The sequence below is a fragment of the Nematolebias whitei genome, chromosome 1, assembly GCF_014905685.2.
Source record: "Nematolebias whitei isolate Nwh7 chromosome 1, NemWhi1, whole genome shotgun sequence".
Taxonomy (NCBI): Eukaryota; Metazoa; Chordata; class Actinopteri; order Cyprinodontiformes; family Rivulidae; genus Nematolebias; species Nematolebias whitei.
Genome location: NC_056498.1, coordinates 62,151,046 through 62,176,511, shown reverse-complemented (window position 1 = coordinate 62,176,511; position 25,466 = coordinate 62,151,046). Strand labels below are relative to the sequence as shown.

The following is a 25,466-nucleotide window of genomic DNA, read 5'->3' as shown; positions in this document are numbered from 1 at the left end:
CATGCAAACAAGCACATGAGAACCATACAAACTACTGAGTACCATTTTGAGCTGCTGCAATTAAATCTCATCCAATTAAACTAGCATGCTGTATCAGTTCTTAGTTTAGATTTCTTGGTGACTTCCAATTAAGCTTTCTGTGGGTTGATAACGTTCATTTTCATCAAATAACATCACATCCCTTTGTTACGCATTCCCCATTTCATATTAGTATGGATATCCAACAAGATGTTTTCCCCCCAATCTGATGTGTTTTCATAGCGTTCTTTCAATTTTTTTAGCAGTGTGTTTTCACTCCATCTCTATGGAAACACCTTTGCGGTCTGCTAATAGGATTTTTGTGGATCAAATTGAATTGCTCTGGCATGCAGGGCAGGTTTCACACTGCTAATGACTACATTGTAAAAGTTCAGGCTTTACAGCACTGTTCAAGCAATCACCACTGTCTTTGTCACTGATTTTACCATTGCAGACATGTCCCTGTTTTTAGTATTTTACATCGCTTCACGTAGCTGTTTTTGTTTCGTTTTTATATCATTTATTTTATTTACTCGTCATTTACTCGTCATTTTTTAATGCTTTTATATGATTGCCTTTTGTTGTCTGTACCTCATCTTTGTTCTTTGTTCAAAACAGGTTTCTCTTATAAATGAGTCCTCCAAGCTCAATGAGACTAACCTGTATAAATAAAGGTTGAATTAATAAATTTAAACTTATTTGATATTTTTATTGAAACGTGCAAGCCTAACTAAATTAAATAAAGTTAAAGATTCCTAGGGCCAGCTTTTAGTCAAGTAGTTCAAATAGTTTTGTTATAGTTGTTTTAAATCGGTTCCATTGACTTCTCTGAACTGTAATATATTAAAGTAGCACATGAGTGGAGAGCTGAAGTGGAATGTACCAACTCGACAGGGGTGCCAGGATAAACCATTTAAACGTTGTTGCTCGTGTGACCTTATATTATAACATTTTTCAGTTTTAAATTAATACTTAGCTCTTTATAAGTTATAGTATTATTTTACTTATCAGTATGTATTTTTATATAAGTTTTTTATCCACTCTGTTTTCCCTGGTTCCCCTCCTCTCGTCTTGGTTCGTGTGTACGCGGATATTGTTACAATCAATGCTGAAGGCAGCAGCTCAGCTCCCAGCTTCACACAGTTCTGCTCTCAGTCCTGCATAGAGGACACCGAACTGACTGCTGCTACTGAAAGAAATCTGTAAGTTTATTTAAAATAAATGTCTTCCTTTTATTTTTGTTAAATTACGTATACTTATTAAAAAAACACTTCCACTAACCAGGTAGTATTTATGTCGTGATAGCTAGCATCCTTGTGTTTCTTCTCTTTGACTACTCCAAAGTTTGCAACATTGTTGTTCATGCTGGGTTTCCCCCTAACATTGATTGTCAGGTTTTCTTGGGTAGCAAGAAAGCTGAGATGTATTCATTAATATTGTAATCATAGCAAACCAGTCTCTGTTGCATAAAATCAATACTAAGATTAAAAAGTCAATTTTATGCAGTTTTCTCTTCACAGTCTTTGTGGAGGACTCCAGTTTATTGTTTGATTTACCACCCTATTGTTCCATAAAAAAATTATGCTCGATAATAATAAGTGCTAGAGGATTTAGAAAGGATGCACACAAACACTTTGAGGCAGCAGACAAGCTGCCTGAAACTGGAGCTGCAGAAAACTGTACCTGTATGTGGAGAGGCAGTGTGGTTGTTCTGCAGCAGCATGTGTTGACACAGCTCCACACCACAGCCTGGGAGAAGAGATTCAGAGGCCTGAGTGCTTGGCCTCACAAAGCTTTGTTACTTATCTCTCACCAGTCATGACCACACAAACAGAAGTTTGCTTCCCCTTTAGATAGAGATCTGTAGATACTAATCATGTCTTTTATTGTTGTTTGTTTTTGAAGATAGTTCACAAGATGCCATATGTTTCAATAGACATTTTCTTCTCAGGTATGGTTCTTTTTCATCAGCGCTCAGTAGTTTCACCAGTAATATATAACATTAGAGTGTTCGTCCTTCAATGGGAGAGTTTGAGGTTTGATTCCACCACTATGCAGTCACATATCGAAGTGTCCCTGGGCAAGACCCTGAACCTGTCACGGCCTCAGATGTTTGTCCTAATCAGTGATCTAAATCACTGATTAGTCTCTATTGAATGATTTGTTCAATTAGCTTTGTAGAGATGTATTAGAGTGCTGTAGGAATGGGTAAATGAGGGCACGGATTGTGTTGTAAAGCACTTTTGAGTATCTTGATCAGATAGAAAGGCACTACAGTATATAAGTACAGTCCATTTATTATATGTGTGTGTGTGTGTGTGTGTGTGTGTGTGTGTGTGTGTGGCTGGATCTTGGGAGTCCAGTCAAAACGTAAAATGCTGCACTGTTATGGCTACACATTAACAAGAAAGTCTTATACTATAAATATATAATTACTCATGAAACTGAAACCACCCGTACAAGAAATGATAAGAATGTACAGTCCAGGACATCATCGTTTGATATACAGATGAGGCCGCCCACACCAGCCTCATGTTGCAACTTTTTTTATTGCACTATTGGTTCACAATCAAATCCAGGGCACTCTGAATATGACAGCAAAGCTTTAAACTGCTTTTTTGTCAGTGGTTTATTTATTTATTTATTTTTGTAGATTAGGAAGCAAATGTCTATATTTTTGTTTTACCCTGCTAAGTATTGCATTACTGCTGGTTGATTCTTGTGGACACCACAAACATAATACTGCAGCGAAGTGGTTTGGTACCCAAGTTGAAGGTACCTTGAAATGTGTCTATGAAGGTACCTTGAAATGTGTCTACATCAGCTATTGGCCTTAACCCACAATGAAACCTGCCTAATGTGGTGATCATAACAGGAAGTGTTGCTGGCTGTTGCATGGAATCAGTCCAGCGAGTACCTCTTCAAAAAGTGGCCAAAAGTTCAAATTAGACATGAAGCAGAGGTTAAGGGCAAAAGATTTAATCACGCCAGCTTGTGTCTGATTACATAAGATATGTTCATAAGGGCTCCTCTCAAACACTGGTAAGTTTAAAAGAAAACTTGCTCTGAGCATTTCTTATCTCTATTCACTTTTGGAAAGCTTATGGTGACTGCACATTGCTTTGATTTCCAAAATAAACCATTCCTGGAATGTCAGCTTGGTGTGAACAAGCACTTTAGGTCTTTCAATTTTTGTCATGTGAACTTGTGCATGCTGTGGCTACTGGTGCCAGCTTCATGAGCAGATCATGAGCATACAGTAAAAATGACTTCTCTTCTTGTAAAAAATAGTTATAATTGCCGGTAATAATAAACCACAAGCTAATATTGTTACTTTCTAGCTATCCATCAAATATTTTTTGACTAAATACCGGCCCAGTTTATTCAAACCTTGAGGTATTTAATTACTGATAAACAAAGAAAATGCAGTTAACCACTTATTGGAAGTTTTGTATAGATTTTTACCCAAAACTGTTTTGATACACAGGCAGATCATTGTTCACAGTTGCTGACAGTCACTTTAATGAAGTACAACTTGCTGCACTTGTACTGAATAACCCTTCTGACGCGATTAGTTTGTAGACATGTTTTGGACCTGTTGGAGGCGTACGTAATTTATGGGGCACAATTTAAGCTGCTGGGTTTTTAAAGGGGATCACCCTGCGCTCCTGTTTGTGCTTAAGACGCTCACATTTGCAAAGTCTTTGTGTTGCAAGCAAAAGGCCCTGTTAGGACTCCATTCTGTCAGCAGGCAGCTGTGTGCCTGTAGCCGAGGGAGCCTCTGGTCCATTCACCGTCTGCATGTACCACCCCTTTCATTTTCTTTCTTTATGCCTTCTGTATGTTTCATTATACATTTTTTTTCCATTTTTTACACTGTTGTCTTTATACCATGCTTGTCCTTTTATCCTCAGTTTTCTGGCCTGTGAGATTATTGCAAAAACCTGAGAACGAGTTTGTTAGCCTTGGCTTCTGTGCCTCTACGGTATGGTCAGTTCAGAAACTTTCATTGTGACCTGCAGTCACAACGCACTGCTCCAGACGTACTCGGTTGGCTGTATTTACTTCAAACAATGTGTTTTATTTCAAAGCTGTTGCTCCTTTTTTATGTATTCCTTCCTCATTTACCATGACAGATTTGAAAGTCTGGCGTGTCGTCGCTCACAAAGCCTGAGAGCTGAAAAGAAAAGAGGCTTTCTCAGATACAGCAAAAAAGCACTCCCCCAACCCCCCAAGACCAGACTCGGCGATGAAAAGCTTTCTGGGATGTAGTAGCAATGCTGCCTTCGAAACATGCTAGTCTCGTGTTTCTAGGTAGTGATAGTGAGTCTCTCTCTTGAGTTTGAAAAAGGAAAAACAAAAGGGATAGCTTTTTGACTCTCAAATGAGTGTCTTTTCCCTTGGGGCTTGGTCTTTTTTTTAGTTTGTTTACATACTCTTAGTATTGTGTATGTGCAAATCCTATTTTGTCCGGGAAAACCCCCCATCATCCAGGTGATCTAGTAGTTTGCATTTTGTTTCTTTGTGTTATTGTAACATAATTTTTTTTATTATGAATGACCACAGTTTTTATTTTCCTAAGTTATTTTGGATAGCCTTTTCCTTGAAATGGCATTCATTCCATCATGTATTTCCTGTGTAGACCTGGCTTTTCCATAAACCCATTGTGATACAATCTCCCAACTGCCTTCTTTGTAAAAAGGAAAAAGAGAGAAATGAAATCTTCGGTTAGTCTTTGGCACAGGGAGCTTAATTTTGTATATTTTTAGAAACTGTTTGCAACTATATGACAAAAATCACTTTTATCTTCTCTAATTTATGACATTTACAGTTAAATATGATGCTTTTATCCTGATATTTTTTTAAAAGAACTTTAAAACTGATTGAGCAAAACACTTGAATTTTAAAATGTTTAATAAAATGTTGAAGGTTTTCCATTTATTGTGGTACACAAATATATATTTTTGTAGCTATGATCTTACTTAGCAAACTGGTTACTCCGGTTAATGATCATTACTTCCAGTTACTAGAGAAGAAACAAATGTTTCTTATACCTCACATAATTATTCTACTATGTGGACACTTTGACATCAAAGTTGTGCATATATTGTTCTGCTTTATAAATAAAAGTTCAATAAAACTGCAGTTATTGGCTCCTTTACAATTAAGAAGAGTGTGGTAACACTGATTTTTTTTTTGTCTTACTACAGCATAGCAAGGGATGGCATTGTGCCATTCCACAAGCTGAGCTGGACCACAGTGTCGTTACAAAGGTGTTACTTTCCAATGATTTTTTTATTTTTAGTATATTTTGAAAGACATTGCGCACAACTAAAATTGAGCTGTCAGCTGCGGTAGTGATGTAAAATGCTTCGTTGGCTCAAAAAAGCCATAGCACGTTCACCCACCTGACTGCCAAGTTTACATCACTACCAATTGTTGCATTGGTCCAATAGATACTGGTGACATTTAGCATGAGACTTAATCCATTGTTATCCTTTTCCAATGCAGACAATTCTCAGATGCGTGCGAGTATATGTGGTTAGCACTGTTGCCTCACAGCAAGAAGGTCCTGGGTTCAATCCCTGGTTGGACCTGGGGTCTTTTTGTGTGGAGTTTGCATGTTCTTCTCGTGCTTGCGTGGGTTTTCTCCGGGTACTCCGGTTTCCTCCCACAGATCAAAAACATGCATGCCTTCAGGTTCAGGCCTACCTTGCAAAAAAGATCTGTGATCTCAATAGCTATGTTTACATGCACAAAATTCTTTGATCGGATTGAAATGTTTTCAGATTAAATAATTCAAATGTATCATTTACACGGGCACAATCTGTTCATGACGAGTGTTTACATGCAGCGGGCTTTGTTCTGAACAGAAGTACTGACATGCACAGAGTGGTAAACTCTCCTTACAAAAAAACACAGAAGAAGTTCTACTTCCGGGATGAACGTAAACAAACCCGAGCACCCAAAATGGACCCGCGACAGGTTTTAATGACGGTGGAGACGTTGCTGCTCTCCCTCACTGAGCTACAGGTAATACAGATCATTTTGAGCTCTTTCACAGTTTCTAGTAGAAATGTTGTCGCTCACCGACCAGTTTTGCTTCCCCGACATGCTAATATTATTAGCATTAGCCAGGCGTAAATACGTGAGGTTGACATAGGTCACGCATGCACAGTCAGGTCAGTTTTTCACCATCAGAAAAGAATGAACAGATCAAGCGTTTACATAGACACCGTTCGGGTTATGAATCGGCGTAACCCACCCGTTTCGTTATGATCACAAATTATTTCGGATCACGCTGAATAAACAAAAAAACAACCTGAACAGGGCTTTTATTCTGAACGGTCATTTGATCCGATTACTTATGTCCATGTAAACATAGCATTTTCCTGGTTAAATAAAGGTTAATAAATAATAAAAATAATAAATAGTGTTCAAGGCCACTACTTCTCTCAAATTAACATTATCAATTTTTATACTTTTCTTGAGGTGTATGATTGATAACTTGGACTAAGGCAAGCAAGCTACAATTTTTTATCTATTCTTCTATAAGACTTTTCTTAGCTGCCGTGTTTCTTTTACTATTTAAAGATCAGGTGAAAGAAAAACACAAGTGCAAGCAAATGATCACCATATAAATAAAACTTTTATTGCCCTAGTAGTTTAATTTTTTTACACACTGTAACTTGAGGAACTCTGTAACATTCAAAAGCCCAAAATGACACCTTAAGTGACATTTTACATCTAAATGTGATTTGTGTTACTAACTTGTGACACTTGATGTGTCACATCCTCCCAAAGTGTCTCTTTATGCAAGCTTGGGCTTGATAATAAAGCCAGTGTGACCTGATTTTCCTGCTTACGCAAATATGCCCAATTTTCACGGAGACGTGTAATAACTTCCTCTGCACTATAATGGGTTTAGTCCATCTGCATGTTTTACATCGTCATATTACATGCATGTTATTTCAAACAACGGAACAAAACAGACAAGCAACATGATTTGCAGCCTACTCATTGACAAATAATTCAAGCCCAATGGATTCCAAAACTCTCTGCTGCTAAAGGTAATTTTTATGTAGCTTAGTTGAATAAAGTCCTCTGTTTTTCCAGTCTTGGTTACAGTAGAACTCATTAATGCTAAAATATGATTCTTTTCTTGTATTGTGGGCTTTGTCAGTCATGGTATAAGATTTAAAATAAAATAAAAATTGATTTGCTCAAGACTTTCTCCAGCGATTGTATAAAGGTACATAATTTCTTCCAGATGTTTTGATGTAATTTGAAATAAAGACACCTAGCATGTAGTACACCTAGGTGTAATTTCCTACACCTGTTTAACAAAAACAAAACAAAAAACCCTCCAAAAATAACCAGCAAATAAGAAAGTTCAAAGATCAGTCATCAGTAGAAAATATATGACAAGCTTGCAGTTGAAGATAAGTTGAGGTTTATTCAGTTTTCAGCACTATGGCAACACTCCTTCCTGTTTATCTCTGCAAAATGGAGAACTCAACTCAAACATTTTCATTTGCTTCTATTTTTAACTTTTTAAACCGTGGTGGGTTTCATAAAAAACACCAAACTTTTCCCACCTTCAGCTTGCTCTTAAATCTAGCCTGTTTTACACCTCTGTTAAACAGTGTGCTGAGCAGTCAAAGGGGGTCCATATGGTGAGTCCAGCCTCGTCATGGATGAATGAACGGGTCAGTGGAATGCTGCACAGTTTTCATTCTGACATATTCCCATCCATATACAATCACAACTCACCCCACACCTCTGCAATGGGAACACAGTGTCATGCAAAACCACAAAGATACTTTATTGGCTGATTGGCTGTGACAGTCTGTGTAACATAACTTGGTTTCACAGCACAGGAGTGGTCCCCCTCATTGAGCAGAACAATTTAAAGGGATTGCCAGGAGCAATGGAGTCTCCCATGTAATGTATCCCTGATGGATTAGAGCTTCAGCTTGTGTAAAGAACAGAGCAGGCACTCATGGTTAATGGAAGAAACCACAAGCGGTATGGCAGGGATTGATTGGGAGGGGGCAGTGTAATTAGTGGGTTACCTGATGTATGGATAGCCAAGGCATGCAAGGTTTACTTCACAGGGCAAGAGGCCCCATACCTTTCTGTAGTTAAACTAAAACACCTGATCCTGTGGCTGTCAAGCTTCTAAAGATTTTATTTAACTAATTCCTGGTCTGAGGCACAGGGCTGTCCCTGAATACATTTCAAGCTGCCTGCATAAAAAGAAACTGAGTTTGCAAGTTGCATGTTGCTTTGCTGTAGCTTAGTAACATGGACTCACACAATGGTTCAGTTTTCTATAACAAATACTCGCTCTGATAAGGAAACGATGAGCTGTCCACACAACGGTCTTTACAAGTGACGTCTGCTCTTTCCAAATCATCAGGCATCACCCAGTGATTGGTTGCTATGACTTCTTGTTTAGTTCATAAGTCTTCAACTTAGCAACTAGTTTAGGAAGTTCAGCTTCCTGATAGATAGGAGGGTATGTATAATGCCAATGAGTTAGGAGCACAATGAGTGCAATTATTCAAACACTAGATGTTATTCAAAACTGTATAACAAAGCATGTGTGTTTAAAAAAATTGGATTTTATACGTGCATTATTTGAATGTGATGCTGCACTTTTTTTTAGTTTGGGGAGAGCTGAGGTCTTAATGTAGTTCAAAACTCCATCCATCCATCATCTTTACTCGCTTCTTCCTTTTCGGGTCGACGAGGGTCACCATGTCCAGCTATCACTGTGCGAGAGGCTGGGTACACCCTGGGCAGGTCGCTCATTTTGTTTTTTTTAAATTTATATGTTAAATATAAAAACTAATGTTTCTGTTCTAAAAATAATTGCATGACCTCATTTCAGATCAGGAAAGACAAAAAAAGTAGCTGGCCTGTGGTCTGACTAATCAAGATTAAAAGGAAAAATTGTATATTACACATGTGAGTCGTCTTTCTGAAGAAACCATTTAATGTATCTGCCCAAAGTCATAAACACCAGCTTCTTGTATAGCATTGGTACATTGTCCCAAAACGGGAAATTCAAACGTGACACCATATGCAGAACAGTAATAAGTACTTTATACCATTTTGAAACCAAGCTGAAACATTTTTAAGGAACAACTCTTCTGTCCAGTTTTCTTCAGTAAGTCACAACAACTTAATAAGCTACAGATCACTTCCCTGACTTCCTGACTTGAGTCTTGTTTGAAAATATCTCATTCAGAAACACGAAGCAAAAGATATCCAGCCTCATTCTTTAAAAAAAAAAAAATCTCCACCCAACTTTAACTTCAAATTATGTTGCATTTTTTCACCACATAAGTCAAACGTCTGTTTGCTTTTATTCAGATTTTGTCTGCTAAACTTTGCTTCCAAAATATGTGATCTGCTAAAAATATAAGCCAAAAATAATTGCAGTGAATGGAACATTTTAATTTATTTACCAAGCAAGAACTGGAAAACATTTAACAGCTAATGCTAAGTCAGTGGTTGGTGTCAGTTACTAAATGCTCACATATTAGTGCACAATGCTATGTTGACAACAAAGCGATGCAACCAAATAGTTTTTGAAAACTGGCACAGTTTATCACCCTCAACACTTCTCTGATCTACAGTGCAGTAGTCCCTCGTTTATCACGGGGGATCCGTACCCTGAAGCCTCGCGATAAGTGAAAAACCGCAAAGTAGTAATAGTAGTACAAGTAGTAAGTAGTAGTTTATTTTCGTGTATGTATATGTATATATATATATGTATATATACACACACACACACACACAAGGCATTTTAAACCCCACACTCTTGCAATATTCTAAACAATGTTTCTAAACGCTCTAAAAGAGCACAGAGTGTCATAATTTCAGCTCTCTGCCTCCTGCCAGGTTAGGTTTATTTTTCATATGCAAATTCATCACAAGGTCAACAATGCAATGGAATGCTTAGGACGAGAAGAACCATCTCGACTCACCTAAAAACAACCCAATAAAACAACAAGAAATACCAAAGCATGCAGCTAATTCTAAAAAGATACTAAATATACTACTAAAATACTAAAAACATACTAAAAAAGACTACTAAAATACTAAAAACAAGGCACCAGAGTTGAAAAAGAAATGCATCTACAATGTGATTCAGTTAGCAGTGAGGTTCTTTCAACATCATGGTTCTGTTAGCGGCATGGTCTTATTAGCAGCTTAGCGGGTCTTGTTAGCAGGTCCAGTCAGCAGCTCGAGGGTTATAAGGACCGCAGCAGCTGCCAGTGTGCTCTCGGCCACGCCCACTTCACTGCAGAGCAGAGAAATGACACGCTGCAGGAGGAAGCTTCTCCTGCAGTTGTAGACTGTCCACAGGTGCAGCAGGTGCTAAATAATTTAAAATAATTCATTTTAAATAAAAATTCCATGCCGATCATGCAGCTCATCCATCAATCCGCCCATTGTGTGTCGTGTCCAATCTTACTTTGAAAAACCACGATAGAGCGAGTTCGCAACAAACGAACCGCGACATAGCGATGGACTACTGTACTTTTATTTGAATGTAGAACTTAAATGCAGATATTTAAATATTTGCAAATGAAACATGATTTTCTGTTCATTTTTTTTCCCCATGTTTTTGTAAAAGTAGCCATGATGATGCTTAGTATGATTTTTGTTTGTGTTGTGCTGAAGTATAAAAAAGTCTCTTTTTTTCTTGTTGCAGTCTTTATCATTATCACACAACTTATTCCTAATAAGATATTATCATTATCATACAACTTATTCCTAATAAGATATTATCATTATCATACAACTTATTCCTAATAAGATATTATCATTATCATACAACTTATTCCTAATAAGATAATAAAATATAAATACCTAATAAAAGAGCAAGTACCACATCCCTACAATTAAAATTACATAAACGTTTTTTAGTCAAATGAAGTCCTTTGTTTAAAAGTAACTGGTTTATTATGCCGTTTATGAGAAGTTAACTTGATGTCACAATGCTTTGTGGATATCATTTGGGTTTCTTTTCTTTTTATGCGTTTGGTAATGAAGTCGATGTGCTCCACACCCAGTTCAGCAGCAGCATTTTACCACAAGGGAAGTAGAACTCACACACTCCAAACTGTGCTTATGTCTGCAACTTCTGTTAGTTTCTCTTCATGTCAACTGAGCAGTGAGGGTGAATTCCAGCGTTTATCGAGATGGATTCTTAAGGACTGGTAATTGTCAAAAATATATTTGACTTTTGATTGATTTGAGTTTTCATTTCAGATGTGTTGCCACAGATTACTACTTGGGTTTCAAAATAAAATTGAAGCAAATGTATATATGGGATTTTGAGAACGGTGTATTTATGCATTTATGAGTTTAATGGTCACAGTAGTGTGAAAAGCGCATCTGGAAATGTAGATCTGGGACAACATGCATGCACAACAACTCTGTGTACTTTAACGACTAAACTTGTGGCCACACACAGATCAGGGATGTGCATGTTTTTTTTTCCTCACATTTTTCTAAAGTTCTTAAATACTTACGCAGCTATACGCATATGCACAAGGTTTATTTTCACTTCCATCAAATAATAGTATCTATTTTGGTAAATTATCATTTACTTACAAAGACATTCTTTGCATTACGATTACATTGACGTAATGAAAGCAACAACAGATAGTGAAATTAAAAACAAGCAAAAAAAATAATTGCTTTTATTATTAGTGTTTTTGTTTCCTTAATTATACATTGAATTAAACCACTATGTTTATTGCAAAGATCCCGCTGAGCTGCTGGCAGTTTTTACTACTGGGAATGCAAAAATTTTGACTGAAGAAACACCTAATTGTTTATGCACATGAGGCGATGTGCTGGTTTGTTGTTTTTGGCCAGAGTTTGTTCTCAAGTGGGTACTAGGGTGATGGCGAAAGGCCTCACTGGTATGCCTTGACCTCCATAAGACCATTTTTACAACCTCAAGCACATTATCTATGAGAGGGGTGGCTGTGTGTTCCTTTAGAATTAACAATCTCCAATTCAGACTTCCACAAAAGACGAGCTAGACAGCTTTTATTAATGGTCAACTCCACAAAAAACTTATCAAAATAGAAATATACCTTGTTGAATGTTTTCCATCCATCAGGCCGTGCCTTGTGAGCTTGCCAGTGTCAAATATATATACTTATATATTTTTTAAGCTATAGCCACCGATCAAAGTCTTGACACCAGACGTGCTCCACACAAGTATGCAGTAACCAGAGCCAATTGGTGATGGACAGCAAACACCCTGTCACAGAACTTTAGGGGGAGCCCAAATGGGTTCCTATTCATCTGCCTGTACAAATTACAGCCTGGGCAAAGAGCCATATTATCTTAGCTGCCCTTTTTTGTGAGTTCTCCTGAGTCACTGACTATTGTGAGCCAATAACTGGTGTCTGCGATCCAGCATACACAAGTCTGAGTACAGGTTCAACCAGCTTTTAACTAGATACGATGATTTCCAAAGTTTGTACTGGATAGCTATTTTTAAAAACAAATTGATCTACCTCTCTTTGCTGTTATGCACAGTTGGTTTTTAAACTGGAAATACATATTAGGTTTCCCAAGAATGTCACACCAAACTGGGAGTGTGAAGCAGCATGCATCGCTTGACATCAATATAGCCTTTTGTAGGATTGTAAAAGTAACCGGTGAGACAAAACTTTAAATACGCCTCTCCCAGTTTTCTATGAAGAGATGTATGGGAGCGTGTGAGATCTGAATTGGCTTTATGACGGCCGTTCATAAATGTAAGCGTGTTCTAAGTATCAAGAAAAGGCCCTTTCAGTTGGAGAACTAGAGCCAAGAAATGGGCTTTTTCAGAAGAGTGCAAATTTGATGTGATCAGTAAAAGTCACACACAAGTGCGCCTTGGTTTTCTGTCCACTAAGCTCTATTTTCTTCATCATGAGCAGCCTGTTCATTAGGTAAGCATGGCTTCAGGGTTAAATTCACACTTGGTCTGCCCTCTCCCATGACCCCACTTGCCAGTCACCAAACACAAGTGGAGGTTAGCATAAACAGACACAAGCATAAGGTGCTGTTTCAGCCCTTATGGAACATGCCACACTTCCTCTGAGCAATTCTGTCAGCACACTGTTACAACCTCCACTAATGGCCATCATGCTCCTCAACCTTTATTCTGATTAACACACACAAATACACTGAAGCCCCACCCAAATCTTGGTGTCAATTCTAATCGGTAGCAATCTGCAAACGTGATCACGGAAAATGTTTTCTTTCTCCTCTGTCTCCCACCCTGCAATACCAGCTTCTCTTGCCTGTGGAGGCCCAGTTGTGCTCCACTGACTCTCTGGAATAAATGGAGATAATGGGAGTCATATGCTAGCAGTTGGTTTGAGGCAGGCCTGCATAAAACATTTCTGGTCTTCCATGTTGTCAGAAGGCTGGAGAAGAAGGAAGGGACAGCGATGACATTGTGAAATAACATGACACAGACATATTTTTGTGTTGTCGTTTAGATTTTCTTTGTATGAATTACTGTCCCTCAGAACTAATTTAATACCCAGTGAGTGCACGCCCCTGCACTCTAGCATATTGAATGCAACAACCCGAACTTAACAGAAAGCCACATGTTAAACAGGGAGGATGAAATTGCAGGCCTGGAGAATCCATTAGCCTCATGTGTTGTTCCACATTAAAAGCTGTCATTAGCCAACAGTTATTCTGATCTACAGTGATATTATATGTTTTTATGTGACTGTGTTGGGTGGTGGGTTAATGAAGGAGTGTGGCTTAATCCTAAAGTCTTGCCGCTATTTATTTTACAGAAAGTATGTCTTCTATCATTTTGCAACATTGTTCACATATGTTAAGTAGATTTTTTTTTTTTTTACAAAACCAAGTAACAAATGCACCATCTGCCAAACACGTAACCCCTTCACAAGTTTTATGAGTTGTGTTCATTGCAGTTTTGCTTTGTCTAATGTGAATGCGGACAACCACATGTCCATATATGCTTCTCCTCTCTTCAGGTTTTCTTGTGCCGTCATTTGACGAGGATGATTTTTTTCCCCCCAGGGTTTGCTAAACTCTGCTTTTTGTCTCAACGTATTTAGGTTTCTATATGTTTAATGCTTCATGTGGCAGAGCCCAACGTTTTTCTGTTTGCATGGATGAGGAAGCAGTTTAGCATACTGCAGGCTGTTTTGTTTACCAGGACAGTAGCTTTATGGGTGTGTAGCTGCTCTGATAACTGAGTGGTTGAGCTACTTTAAGTGTCAGAGTAGTAAAGGTCAAACGGAAAGACATATGTCAGTCCTCCTTTTATGTTTTTCATCTAGTTTTAGCGGTTAAATGATCCTTTTGTGAGCGGTTTCTTTAGACCACATGGTAACCGTAACGGCAGCTTTAGGCGTGTACTGCAAATGCAAACATTTATGTTTTATGTCTGCTTTTTTTTCCTCCTCTTTTCCTTTACTTGTGCATGGGTCTGCTTGTGTTTGTGCTTCAGTCTCTGTGTCAGTATCTCATGAATCACTGGACAAATTATAATGAACTTTTCTAAAAATAATCATTTGATGGTAAACTGGATCCAAGATGGCTGCCATACCCACTGTCCGTACAAAACATAAAATAGCTATATTTTAGTGAATTTTACATACATTATGCTTTAGTTTGGTTGTAGCTTAGTCTTTTTCACAATACATACTTCAAGTGCAAAGTGTATGAAGCTTTTGCTTAAAAAAACTTGAGGGTTAACTTTTGAAGTCAACCCTGTTTATGTGTTAGCAAAATATCATAAATAATTTGACAAGTTTTAATGAAACAACCAGAAAGCAATCATTAGATGCACATGATTAATATTTGGAGTCAGTTCAGCTTAAGTCCATTACCACAGCTAATCAATATCAGGTAATGCAAGAATGCCTTTAACCCAGTCTGTCTTACATATATTGATAAACAATTAAAAAAAATAAATGATGTGGTAGTAGTAAAGAGTAATTCACAACCAAGAGTGAAATCTTGCAAAATTGCATGGGATTGCACATAACGTTATTTTTAGATGATCTTAGTCTAAAACTGTCAGGAAAGGCAGCAGGCGATGATTAGTAATTCAAGAAACGAATGAATACTTTATTATAAATACTTTAAAGGAAGGAACTCTTATTTTTTAAACAGTTTATTCAGCTGCTAAAGGTGATACAACTGTTTAGGAACATCTCTTTGTCAGAGTCTGCCAGACAAAAGCACATTAATTCATTCAATTCCCTTAAACTAGTGTTTTTATTTTCTGCATTTTCATTTGCAGGAATAAGATGAAGACTTAACAGACACCCACCAGCCTCGACCGTCCTCGAACTCGCCAACAACGGGTCTGCTTTGCCCAAATGCACCATCTACATTCCGCCCTTGTGTAACATGGCTGTCCGTGGCCTTTTACTGCACCTGAATACCTTGGAGCGGAGCTGCTCGTTACCATGGTGATCATTTTCTCAAAAACACTGGAAAAGAAGAAGGGTGTCAATGATGTAACGTCCAAGAGCGTCCAGAGGCAACTGGTGAGGAATCTTTAATTTATTTGTTGGTTTGTTCATTCACTAATCTTTACGGGGGAGAAAAATGTTCATTTACTGTATTTTCCGCTGTACACGTCACTCCACCCTATAAGTCGCATCAGTCCATATTTGTCTAATAAAGCGGAAAAATCTATCAATGTCGCTTTGCTGTATACGTCGCATCTGTTATGTGTCACCGCTGACGTGTCGCATTTGTTACACGTCACCACTGACAACCCGGAAATGTGGGCTGGTGTTGTGCCAAAAATCGATGGGCTGCCAAATGGTGGCCACGAGAGCGTGCACGTGAGGACTTTAACAAGAATTTAACAAGATTAACACTTCAAAACAATTATTTGTTTGCTCAAAATTATAGTAAATGTGTGTCTCAGTCTCATGTTGGCTTAATAAATGCACTTTGAATATCAAATCAGCTGCATTTCAAAAGACGATACGCGGAAGTAAATGTGTGCACGCGACGAGTTGCTGTGCAAATTTAACAAGATAAACGTCTAAAAACAATTGTTTGCTCAAAATTATAGCAAAAGTGCGTCTAACGTTTGCTTAATAAATGCACTTTAATGGTCAAATTAACGGCATTTCGTCGGGGCGGTGCATCTGGTTTGACGGTTCCAAGCAGCGAGCAGATCGAAGGTGGGGGACGTGGCAAGCCAATTGTGTCATTAATATTTAGTGAAGATTCTCAGTCATCCAGGACATGGTAAATTCAAAAAAGTTGAAGAAAAAAAACCCCCAATAAAGTATAAAGTCTAGTATAATAAATAAAGTCCAGTTGTTTTTGTATTGAACTTTTTTGAATTTGTCATTATAGCCACGTTTACTTATTACATGATACAACGGGATGCCATACTGCTACTACTACTCTACTACCATCAAGTGACTGAAAGTGGTACTGCTCAATTTTTTTTCAGTCAGAATGAATGAAAACGGTCACATCTCAGCCAAAATTTGGTTTATAAATACGGGAAAAAATCCATAAATACGTCGCTTCGGCCTATAAGTCGCAGGGAATATAAATTATGCAAAAAAACTGCGACTTATAAGGTGAAAAATACGGTACTTTTGTTATTAGTAGGGTGCACCGACTGATCTCTTCAAAGCCTGACCTGCCGATTCTGATTTTGACCGATACCGATTTTGTTTTATAAGCGACACCGTCAGGTGTTATAAGGGCACATTGCACCTTCAATTGTCCAATCTTATTTTACTGAAAAACTTACCCTTGAACATTATCCTAGAAATCAAAGTTCATGCTCAATCATCCAGGTACAAAACGGTACAAAAGGATGGAGGGTTAAACGTCTTTCCACAAAAAAGAAACTGTCCAGATGACCAGACTGACCATTATTGGAATATCCTAGAAACAATGCAAACTTGTTTTAACTGGCCATGGCGTAGTGCTCTGAAATATAAATGAAGTTCAGACAATTGTTGTTAAACCTGTCGGTAAAATCGGTTTCTCATGTAAGTATCGGCCGATCTCCGATCCAACATTAAGGAAATCGGGGCTGATTTATTGGTGCACCCCTAGTTATTAGTCATTACACTTGCACAACCCCAGTGAGTATGCCAAAGCAGGATTTGTAATTTAAAATCAACAGAATGTTGTAATGGGTTTGACAAAAAAAAAAAGTTTCTTTTACGTTTTAATTTTGCCCCAGAACTTTAACTTTAGCAAGTTAATGACATAAAACAATGTAATATTGTGCTGTGTTTGTGAGAAGCCTCTCCTAAACAACATTTTACATTTTTTTGCAAACACTTTAGTTTCACTTCTAAAATATATAGATATATATATATAAATAACAGACAATATTTTTATCTTGCTACTCCCTTTACACTTCTCTAAAGTTTCTGCTGCTATCTTGCTTTCCAACTTTAATCTGTGAATTAAAAAAAAGCTGTAGGACTGACGTGTTTATTTATTTATTTTCATTCATTCAACCTTTATTAATACAGGTTGGTCTCATTGAGCCTCGAGGACTCATTTACAAGAGAAGTTTAGGCTACATCACCTTTTCACTCCTCCAAGTTAATAAGCGTTGAGGTGTGAGAGTACCAGCTCTGCTCGTCATTTAGTCATCGTCTGTAACACAATAAACTTTGTTTTGGATTCAGTGACTTGTATCTTAGAAAACACTTTTTTGTTGTTATAATAAGCCCAAGGTGAGTCAAAGCAACATACAGCGTTGTGGTATATTATTTCGTCCTTTAAACCGACACTCCCACCCTGTCTTCGCAAATAAACACAAAGAAAACATAGGTATAAAAACAGCTTGTACACTGTAAATAACTTTTATTAAAAATAAAGAAAAGATTACAAATCTTATTTAGTGAATTTACTTTTTGGGTCAGTTGTTTCTTCAACAAATATTTTTAAGTCCTTAATAGGAAAAACAAATGCAAAATGTATATTGTCAAATGTTTTAATAGAACAAATATTCTGCATGTCTCGTATAAGTTCATCAGGAATTGCACAGAAAATTAAAAATTAAAAGCCTGAGTTAAAAAACTTTCCAGTACAGCGGATTGTCTTTATGTGACATTTTGATGAAAACTTGGAATTGTCCAGTTGCCAAAAATACTACAGTGTTTGTCTTCTTGGAACATTTATTTGTATTTCAGTAATATAACCTGTAATAACAGGAATAAAATCATTTTATGCTTTGGTCATTAAAGGGCCAAATTTTGGCCCCCTGATTTAGTTCCTCATTTAGAAACACTGCCTATAATATTGTATTCTGCTCAACTTAGACTTCTTGTCCTTATTAAAGATATATATATATTTTTTATTTATTTCATTTCGAACAGTTAAAATATCGACAAAACAAAAAAATATAAATAAAAAGGAAAATATTTCCACCAAAATATTCTGTAAACAAAACAAAAATGTTCGCAAAGGGAGCAGGAAGAAGCGATGGCTTATCCAGGCCTGTCCCTAAGTTTACATGCAGATTCTGAATTCAGTATATACATAAATACATAAAAATCCATGCATGGATACTTGCAGCATACTGTATACATGCAGACATGCATGCATAGCTATGTATACGGTACATACACTTACATAAATATACAGTACCTGCAGATACAAATTTACTCTATCACCTACAGATCTAAGCTTAGTATGCAAACACGCAGATTAACAAATTAACAGCTGGAATAACATCATTTTGTCTCATTCATTTTTATACACATTCATTTTGTAATCCTTGTATTTTCTCTTGAATTGGCCAATATTTTTACTTTACTTAATCAACTTTTTTATTCAACTTTGTTTAACTTTTTTTTTTTCAGGTACTGGTAATAATCCAAATAGCTAGGGGAGATTTCAAAATGCACACTGAACAACAGCTCATGCGTTTTGAGTTGAATTCATAGGCAGGTTTCAGTTCTTCTGCTGAGGTTTAACGTGTTTGTTGTTGTTGTTCCCAACCAACTCTTGAGGGGTATGTTTGGCTCTAAAAGCTGCTAAATGCTTCACTGGTCACCAGTCAGTTGTCGGGAGTATGTGCAACTCCCAGTTTCCTTTCTGTGTGTTGCTGAGCAGCCAGCACACAACACAAGTTTCAGAACTTGTTATCTAAAGCTGCAGTATAAACCTGCGCTGTAAATGATGATGGAAACAGTACTTGTGAGTCAAAACAGTACCGTCTTTTCCGGCGTATAAGTCGCAGTTTTGTTGCATAGATTTGTCAGTCCTGCAACTTATACGCTGAAGCGACTTATATGTTGTTGTTTTTTTCCATATTCATAACGCAATTTTTGACTGACGCTTTAAATTTCCAAGAACTGCAACAACAAGTCCACCTGTGCACGCTCGCTTCACTCAGCTCGTGCAGGCAGAGGAACGCTGGAGAGCTAGTGGCTCTGGCCATGATGGATGGATGGCGCTGCGTCGCCCAGGTGAAATGAAGCTGTTTTGACCATTGAATAAATGCATAATAAACACGACGGGGTCAGCGGTGATGCACAATAAATGCGACTTACACGCCGAAGCGACTTATTTTTTCCTCTTCGTGATGCTTATTTTTGACTGATGCGACTTATACTTCGGGGCAACTTATATGCCGGAAATTTTTTTTTTTTCATTTTCATTTAGCCTTTATTTATCCAGGTTAGTCTCATTGAGCCACGAGAACTCATTTTCAAGAGAGACCTGTTTAGGGAGCACATGGTGGGGGTTAAGGGCCTTGCTCATGGGCCCAGAGTGGGGCGAATGAGGGTGGGGGCAAGTGTGGGTGTTTCACCTACCCCACCCACAATTTTGATGTTGTCGGGGCCGGGGCGCGAACCGGCGATCTTCGGATCACAAGCCCACCTCTCTAACCTCTGCGCCACCACTCCCCATATGCCGGAAAATACGGTAATTTAGTTGAAGTCTGCTTCTGGTTGAACGACTTTTATATAAAAACTATATTGCATTTAATCTATTTACATGGCTACAAAATGAGTGGAGGTCTGCAGTAGCTTGGTGGCCTGTACCACAGTCTTATAACCCTGAGGCCGCAGGTTCGAGCATGGACTGTCAGGAAGGGCATCCAGTGAAAAACCATTGACAAATCTTTGTTCGCTCGCTGTGGCAACCCCTGCAGAAGGGAACAACTGAAAGAAAAACTAGATGGCCATAAAATTAGTAAAAAAAAATATAGTTTGATCATGTTATTTTCTCACTTGGCTCGCCCTCTTCATATTCTGATATAGCTTTTGACTGTTTAATCCTACAGAGTGATTTCCACACCATGAGCAGAGGGACCACCCTCTTCTCCTGTGGAACTGTGGGTGAGTTCTCCATTCTTCCTTTCTCTAGTTAAAACTTGAACTCCTCTGTACTTCACTCCAACACAATAATTTGCTTCTTCAATTATTTGATAAGTTGAACCGTCGAGGTCAATGACCTCAGCTGTAACCGCTCTTGTTTTTTATCCCCTCTGTCTCACTCAGTTTCTCGCTTCTCCCTTTCTCCATCTGTCAGTCATCCCCCTCTCATGATAAAGGTGCACCTGCTTCTATACTACGTTGCACAGCATTCTCATGGGAGGGATATGTAATTGAATATGCTGTTACTTATGTCAACAATTTCTCTTTGGCTCTCTTAGAGTTGCGGTAATCATTCCCTGTGTTAAAAGACAAGCAACTGTAAATACAAGCCTCCACTATCGCTCACTATCATCTTTATTTGTTTCAATGAAAGATGCGTGGACGTCACAAGCGTACTTTTTCCTACTGCTACTCCTGCCATGAGCACTGCAGGTCTCGTTAATTCAGTCGACACTTTTTGTTTTGCTTTCAAAGGCTGGCCTTTTGAAGTCAATCTGAATCTTCTTTTGTCAAGTTGTTTTACTGACATTCCTGTCAGGTCGTCTCTGTAGCACATGTGCATTGTTTGTCTGCTCAAGGCAGTGATTTCAGGTCACCAGTCTGTGAGGTAGCATGCCAAACAGGGACAGCCATTCAAAAGGGTGGTATTTAGTTTTGTTGCAGTATCTTATTGCTGGCTTTACTGTTTGTGTGTTATCGCCTGCACTTTTGTTATAGACTTGGGTAGACGACGAGTTATCTGGGAGATCATACCACTTCTGAAAGTATATCTCTGTCAGCTGTTTCACTAGTTGACTTTTATGTATATTTATTTATTTATTTATTTTTTCGAATTAGCATTTTTGCAGGTTCAAGTGCAGAAAAATCAGATATTTTGCTTTTGTTGTCTGATAAATTCCTTAGACATTTTGCAGATAATTACAGTATACTTGCCTGTTTTGCTCTGAGAAAATGAGATCTAGCTGAAATTTAAAATCTCTTCTATGGATCAGTTCAGTTTATGGTCTGTACATATAAAATCATAGACATAAATTTATTTGAGATACAAAGAGTTTGAACTGATTACAGTTCTAGCAATATATGAAAAAAAAACTCACACTGTGATCATGATGAGTCACTCTTTTAATTGCTTAGCTACACCTTAACAATACTTTGCCAAAGTCTTCCTCAGAAAATCAACTTTTTTCAATCCAGCTACTTTTTTTTTTAAATACAATTGCTTTGGTACCACTTTACAATAAGTCTCCCCTTATAGATGGCTAATAAATAGTTTATAGATACATTATTAATTCCTCTATAAACACTTTATAAATCATTAATAACAGCTTATTATGTATTAATTAAGGGTGAGAAAGAGACTAAACTGACCAGTCTCTTGACAAATAGTGAGCCAAACCTGCCACCTAGATATTTCATCTAGAGTTGTTATATTAAACATTTCAAACTAAGTTACTTCCTTGTAAACACAATAAGCATTTGCAAACCTAATTAGTAGCATATAATATTGTACTTTATCACTGCATTATAGTATCTACAACTAATATTATATCCTCAAAGAATTAGGTTTACAAATGCGTATTGTGCTTACAAGGTTGTAACTTAGTCTAAAATGTTTAATATAACAACTCTAGATGAAATATATAGGTGGCAGATTTGGCTCACCATTTGGCAAGAAACTGCTCAGTTTTGTCTCTTTCTCACCCTTAATTAATGCATAATAAACGGTTATTAATTATTTATACATTTTTATAGAGGAATTATTAACGTATCTATAAACTATTTATCAGCCATCTATAAGGGTAGCCTTATTGTAAAGTGGTACCATTGCTTTGTTGTTGTTGCTTCTCTGCTTGTTAAAGGGTTGTAACTGTGTTTTTCTGCCAGCAATGTTTGATTTTCAGCTTTTAGTACAGTTTCACATGGGCAGCACAAGTTTAGCTACTCAGTTCAGCTGTTTGATTATTTTTCCTCAAAGCCTAATCCTGTCATTTATCTTCAGACACATGACAGATAGTAGTTTTTTTAACACATATCCAAAGCTTATCATTTTCTTTTGGCTTATGTGTTTCTTTCTAGTTAATGCTGTTACTCATCAACAATCTTCTTTTATCCCTCCAAACAACAATTTTACAAAAACTGTTTTACTACTTTCCATCTTCCCAAATAATATTTTCTTGTTTTTTAAGTTACAAGTAATAATGCTCTTATTTACATATTGGAAATATAAGTGTGAGTTTATAGTAAGTAATAGTAAGTTTTTTGTTTGTTTGTTTCAAATCATTTCAAAAGCAGATAGATGGTTTGACCTGGGGCAAAGCTGTGCCATCCAGCAGGAAACTCCATGCCAGTCTGATTCCAGTCTGGAGAGCCTGTGGGATGTGATGCCTGATCCTGGGAGCCAGCTTTGGACCAAAGAACCAGGCAGCACCACTGCTATCACCAGCCTAATAAGAGATCTGACTCTGGGCAGCAGTAGCATGATTAGCACCAATGTGGCAACCACCACTGCACATTACTCAACCACTGCAACCAGCCAAGCTCCTACAGCGCCCCCAAGCAAACGTCAATGTCGCTCCTTGTCATTCACTGATGAATTCAGCGGGTGCCGCTCATCTTGGAGGCCCCAAGGCTCCCGAGTGTGGACGGCAGTGGAGAAACGCAGGTGCTACAGTGGAGGAAGTGTCCGAGCAGGAGGGGCAGGCCATTTTCCCATCATGCAGCGTAGCTCCAGCTTCAGTTTACCTTCGCGCTCTAGTGTCCCTCCAGATGGAAATGTGGATCTGCAATTCTTCAACCAGCAACTGCCTCTCCACCCTCAATTCACTGCCTCTCCGGTGTCTCCTACCTCTCCTTCCTCACATCATCATCACCACCACTCCCACAATCATGTCTTCCTCAGACCTCTCTCCCTTTCCCATGAGCAAATCAGTCTGACGGAGCTCCAGAAGGAGGAAACATCAGAAACCAGCTCCCCAGACTCCACCCCAGAGCTGGGGAGACGATCTGAAAGGAGAGGTGGAGGGAAAGGGCGTCTGTCTCGAAGCAAATCTCAACCTTGTGTGCTGAATGACAGAAAGATTGCTATGAAGCGCAGAAGACCAGAGGATGCCCAGGAGACGCGTCCCTCCCTGGACTTGGCAAAGATGACTCAGGTTAGCAGGAAATGTTGGCACGCACAGACAAGCACACACAGGCTTACATTCATTTGAATGAAAGTCAATTTAATTGACTAGGTCCAGGGTTTGGCAACTTTTTTTTTCTTCAGTTTCTTCAATAAATATTTCTGATGTCAATGCTGCTATATGTCCTTGACTGCATTTAGTCAAATACTAGACAAAATACACCACACAGAAAAACTCTTTCATGTTTTTACACTTAAGGGAAGTTCAAGAGATCCACTAACATAACTACATCTTACTCTGTTCAAGGCTGATTAGACTGGATTAAATAAAGCTGAATGAAGTTGCCAGTCCAGGGTTCCAGGGCTTGGATTTCAGGCTTTCCTCAGCTTATGGAGTGGTGCTCACTGCTAAAGAAGCATTCCTTATGTTCACTCACACTGCCAAACACTATGCTCAAGTCAAGCTTTGGTTTATCATTTCATTAACTCTGTTGGGTAAATAACCTATCCAAAGACTGGACACTTGTGTGATTCTTGCAGCTGTTAACTTCCATTTTTAATGATTGCAGTGCAGTGCTTGTGATTTATATCTACTATTAGACAGTTAAAGAAACAAAAGGTGATTAATTGCAAGAATATGTAGATCAACTGAACTTTGTATTACCTTCCCTGTGTCAAAAGTTTTTATTCTTTTGTAAGGTTAGAAGACACAGGGAGTCAGATGCAAGTACATGACCCCAGGACAAACTCGAACCTAAAACAAAATGGTATCAGCTAAAGACATATGCTGTTAATGCTCAGTAATACTCTTAAGGTTTCTTTACAAAACCTGCTGCATTTCGTTTGTCTTATTTCTTTCATTAAAATTAATCCGTAGCATCAAAGCCAAGATGCATTCAGCTTTGATTTTGTGAATCAAAATTAGATTACAGACCATGTCAATGTTAACTTTGTTTTCTTGAGCACAGCTTTTGTATTGTTCTTTAAAAAGTTCTTCCATAAAAGCTCTTGTCAGGGGAATTTGTTCTTTTCCTGTTCCCTGATTAGAAAGTACCATCGGTTTATTCATCTACCCTCCCTTCCTTTCCAAAAACAGTTGTGCTCCCAGCCATTCACCATCAGGATTCAGCGAGGGCTGGATCAACTAGGCCGGGCAAATAGAGCCCAGCAGGCATGTTTCCTCTAGTCATGCCAGCTGCTAAAAGGGGAAAATCAAGCTCACTGATTGCACATTTATACTCACAAATACACAAAGACAGATTTGAAGTCCGTTTTATCTCTGCTTCTAATGGCTCTGCTGATTACAAGTCTGTTCGGAGAGTAAGACAAGATGTTTCTTGGCTCACTTTATGCAGATTATCTTTATCTACTTGCACAATGACAGCCAGCATTGTTTAAACAAGTTAGGTTGTGCAGGTTAGATGGGTCATTGCAAGTCTTCTGTAACTGTGTACTTTCTCACTCTCATGCACGCTTGAGGGGAAGAATGTACCACAGTTCATACAGTATAAGTTCAAATGCATTCATTCAGTACCGGTGCAATAAAACAGTGTTGTTTCTACGGTAGTAATGGGTTTCTGTAACAGTGAGTCTGCAAGTAGGGGTCATTTCTAGCTCTTTATTTAATAACTCAAAAGTCTTATAAACCCTTGTTTAAGATTTTCTTGCTTGCTGTTAATCAAAAAACTTTTTTCATTTTCAATAAATTTTTTCATCTCTGTATGAGCTAGATTAAAAAAAGTGCAACATTTAAGGATTCAAGGATTTTTTTATTGTCATACCAGTTCACATTTGCATGTTTGTGGTACGAAATTCAGACTCAGGTCCCAGATCAAAAAGCCTAACGATTAACAAATGAATAAATACAAAAGAATACATACATACATACATACATACATACTGTACATACATACATACAT

The 25,466-nt window shown here is 37.9% G+C and overlaps 1 protein-coding gene across 2 annotated transcripts in view; it reads left to right on the top strand.

Moving 5' to 3' along the window:
- The first annotated feature begins 1,143 nt into the window (after positions 1-1,143).
- LOC119419026 (protein FAM53B) overlaps positions 1,144-25,466 on the top strand; it is a 31,269-nt gene continuing 6,946 nt past the window's right edge. The window contains exons 1-4 of one of the 2 annotated variants that reach the window (XM_037686333.1): positions 1,144-1,220; positions 15,338-15,587; positions 20,333-20,387; positions 22,719-23,578. In XM_037686333.1, coding sequence (XP_037542261.1) covers positions 15,507-15,587; positions 20,333-20,387; positions 22,719-23,578 — 996 coding nt within the window. In that variant the 5' untranslated portion in view covers positions 1,144-1,220; positions 15,338-15,506. Of the gene's footprint in view, positions 1,221-15,337; positions 15,588-20,332; positions 20,388-22,715; positions 23,579-25,466 lie in introns of both variants that reach the window. The other variant, XM_037686325.1, reaches the window with a different exon arrangement.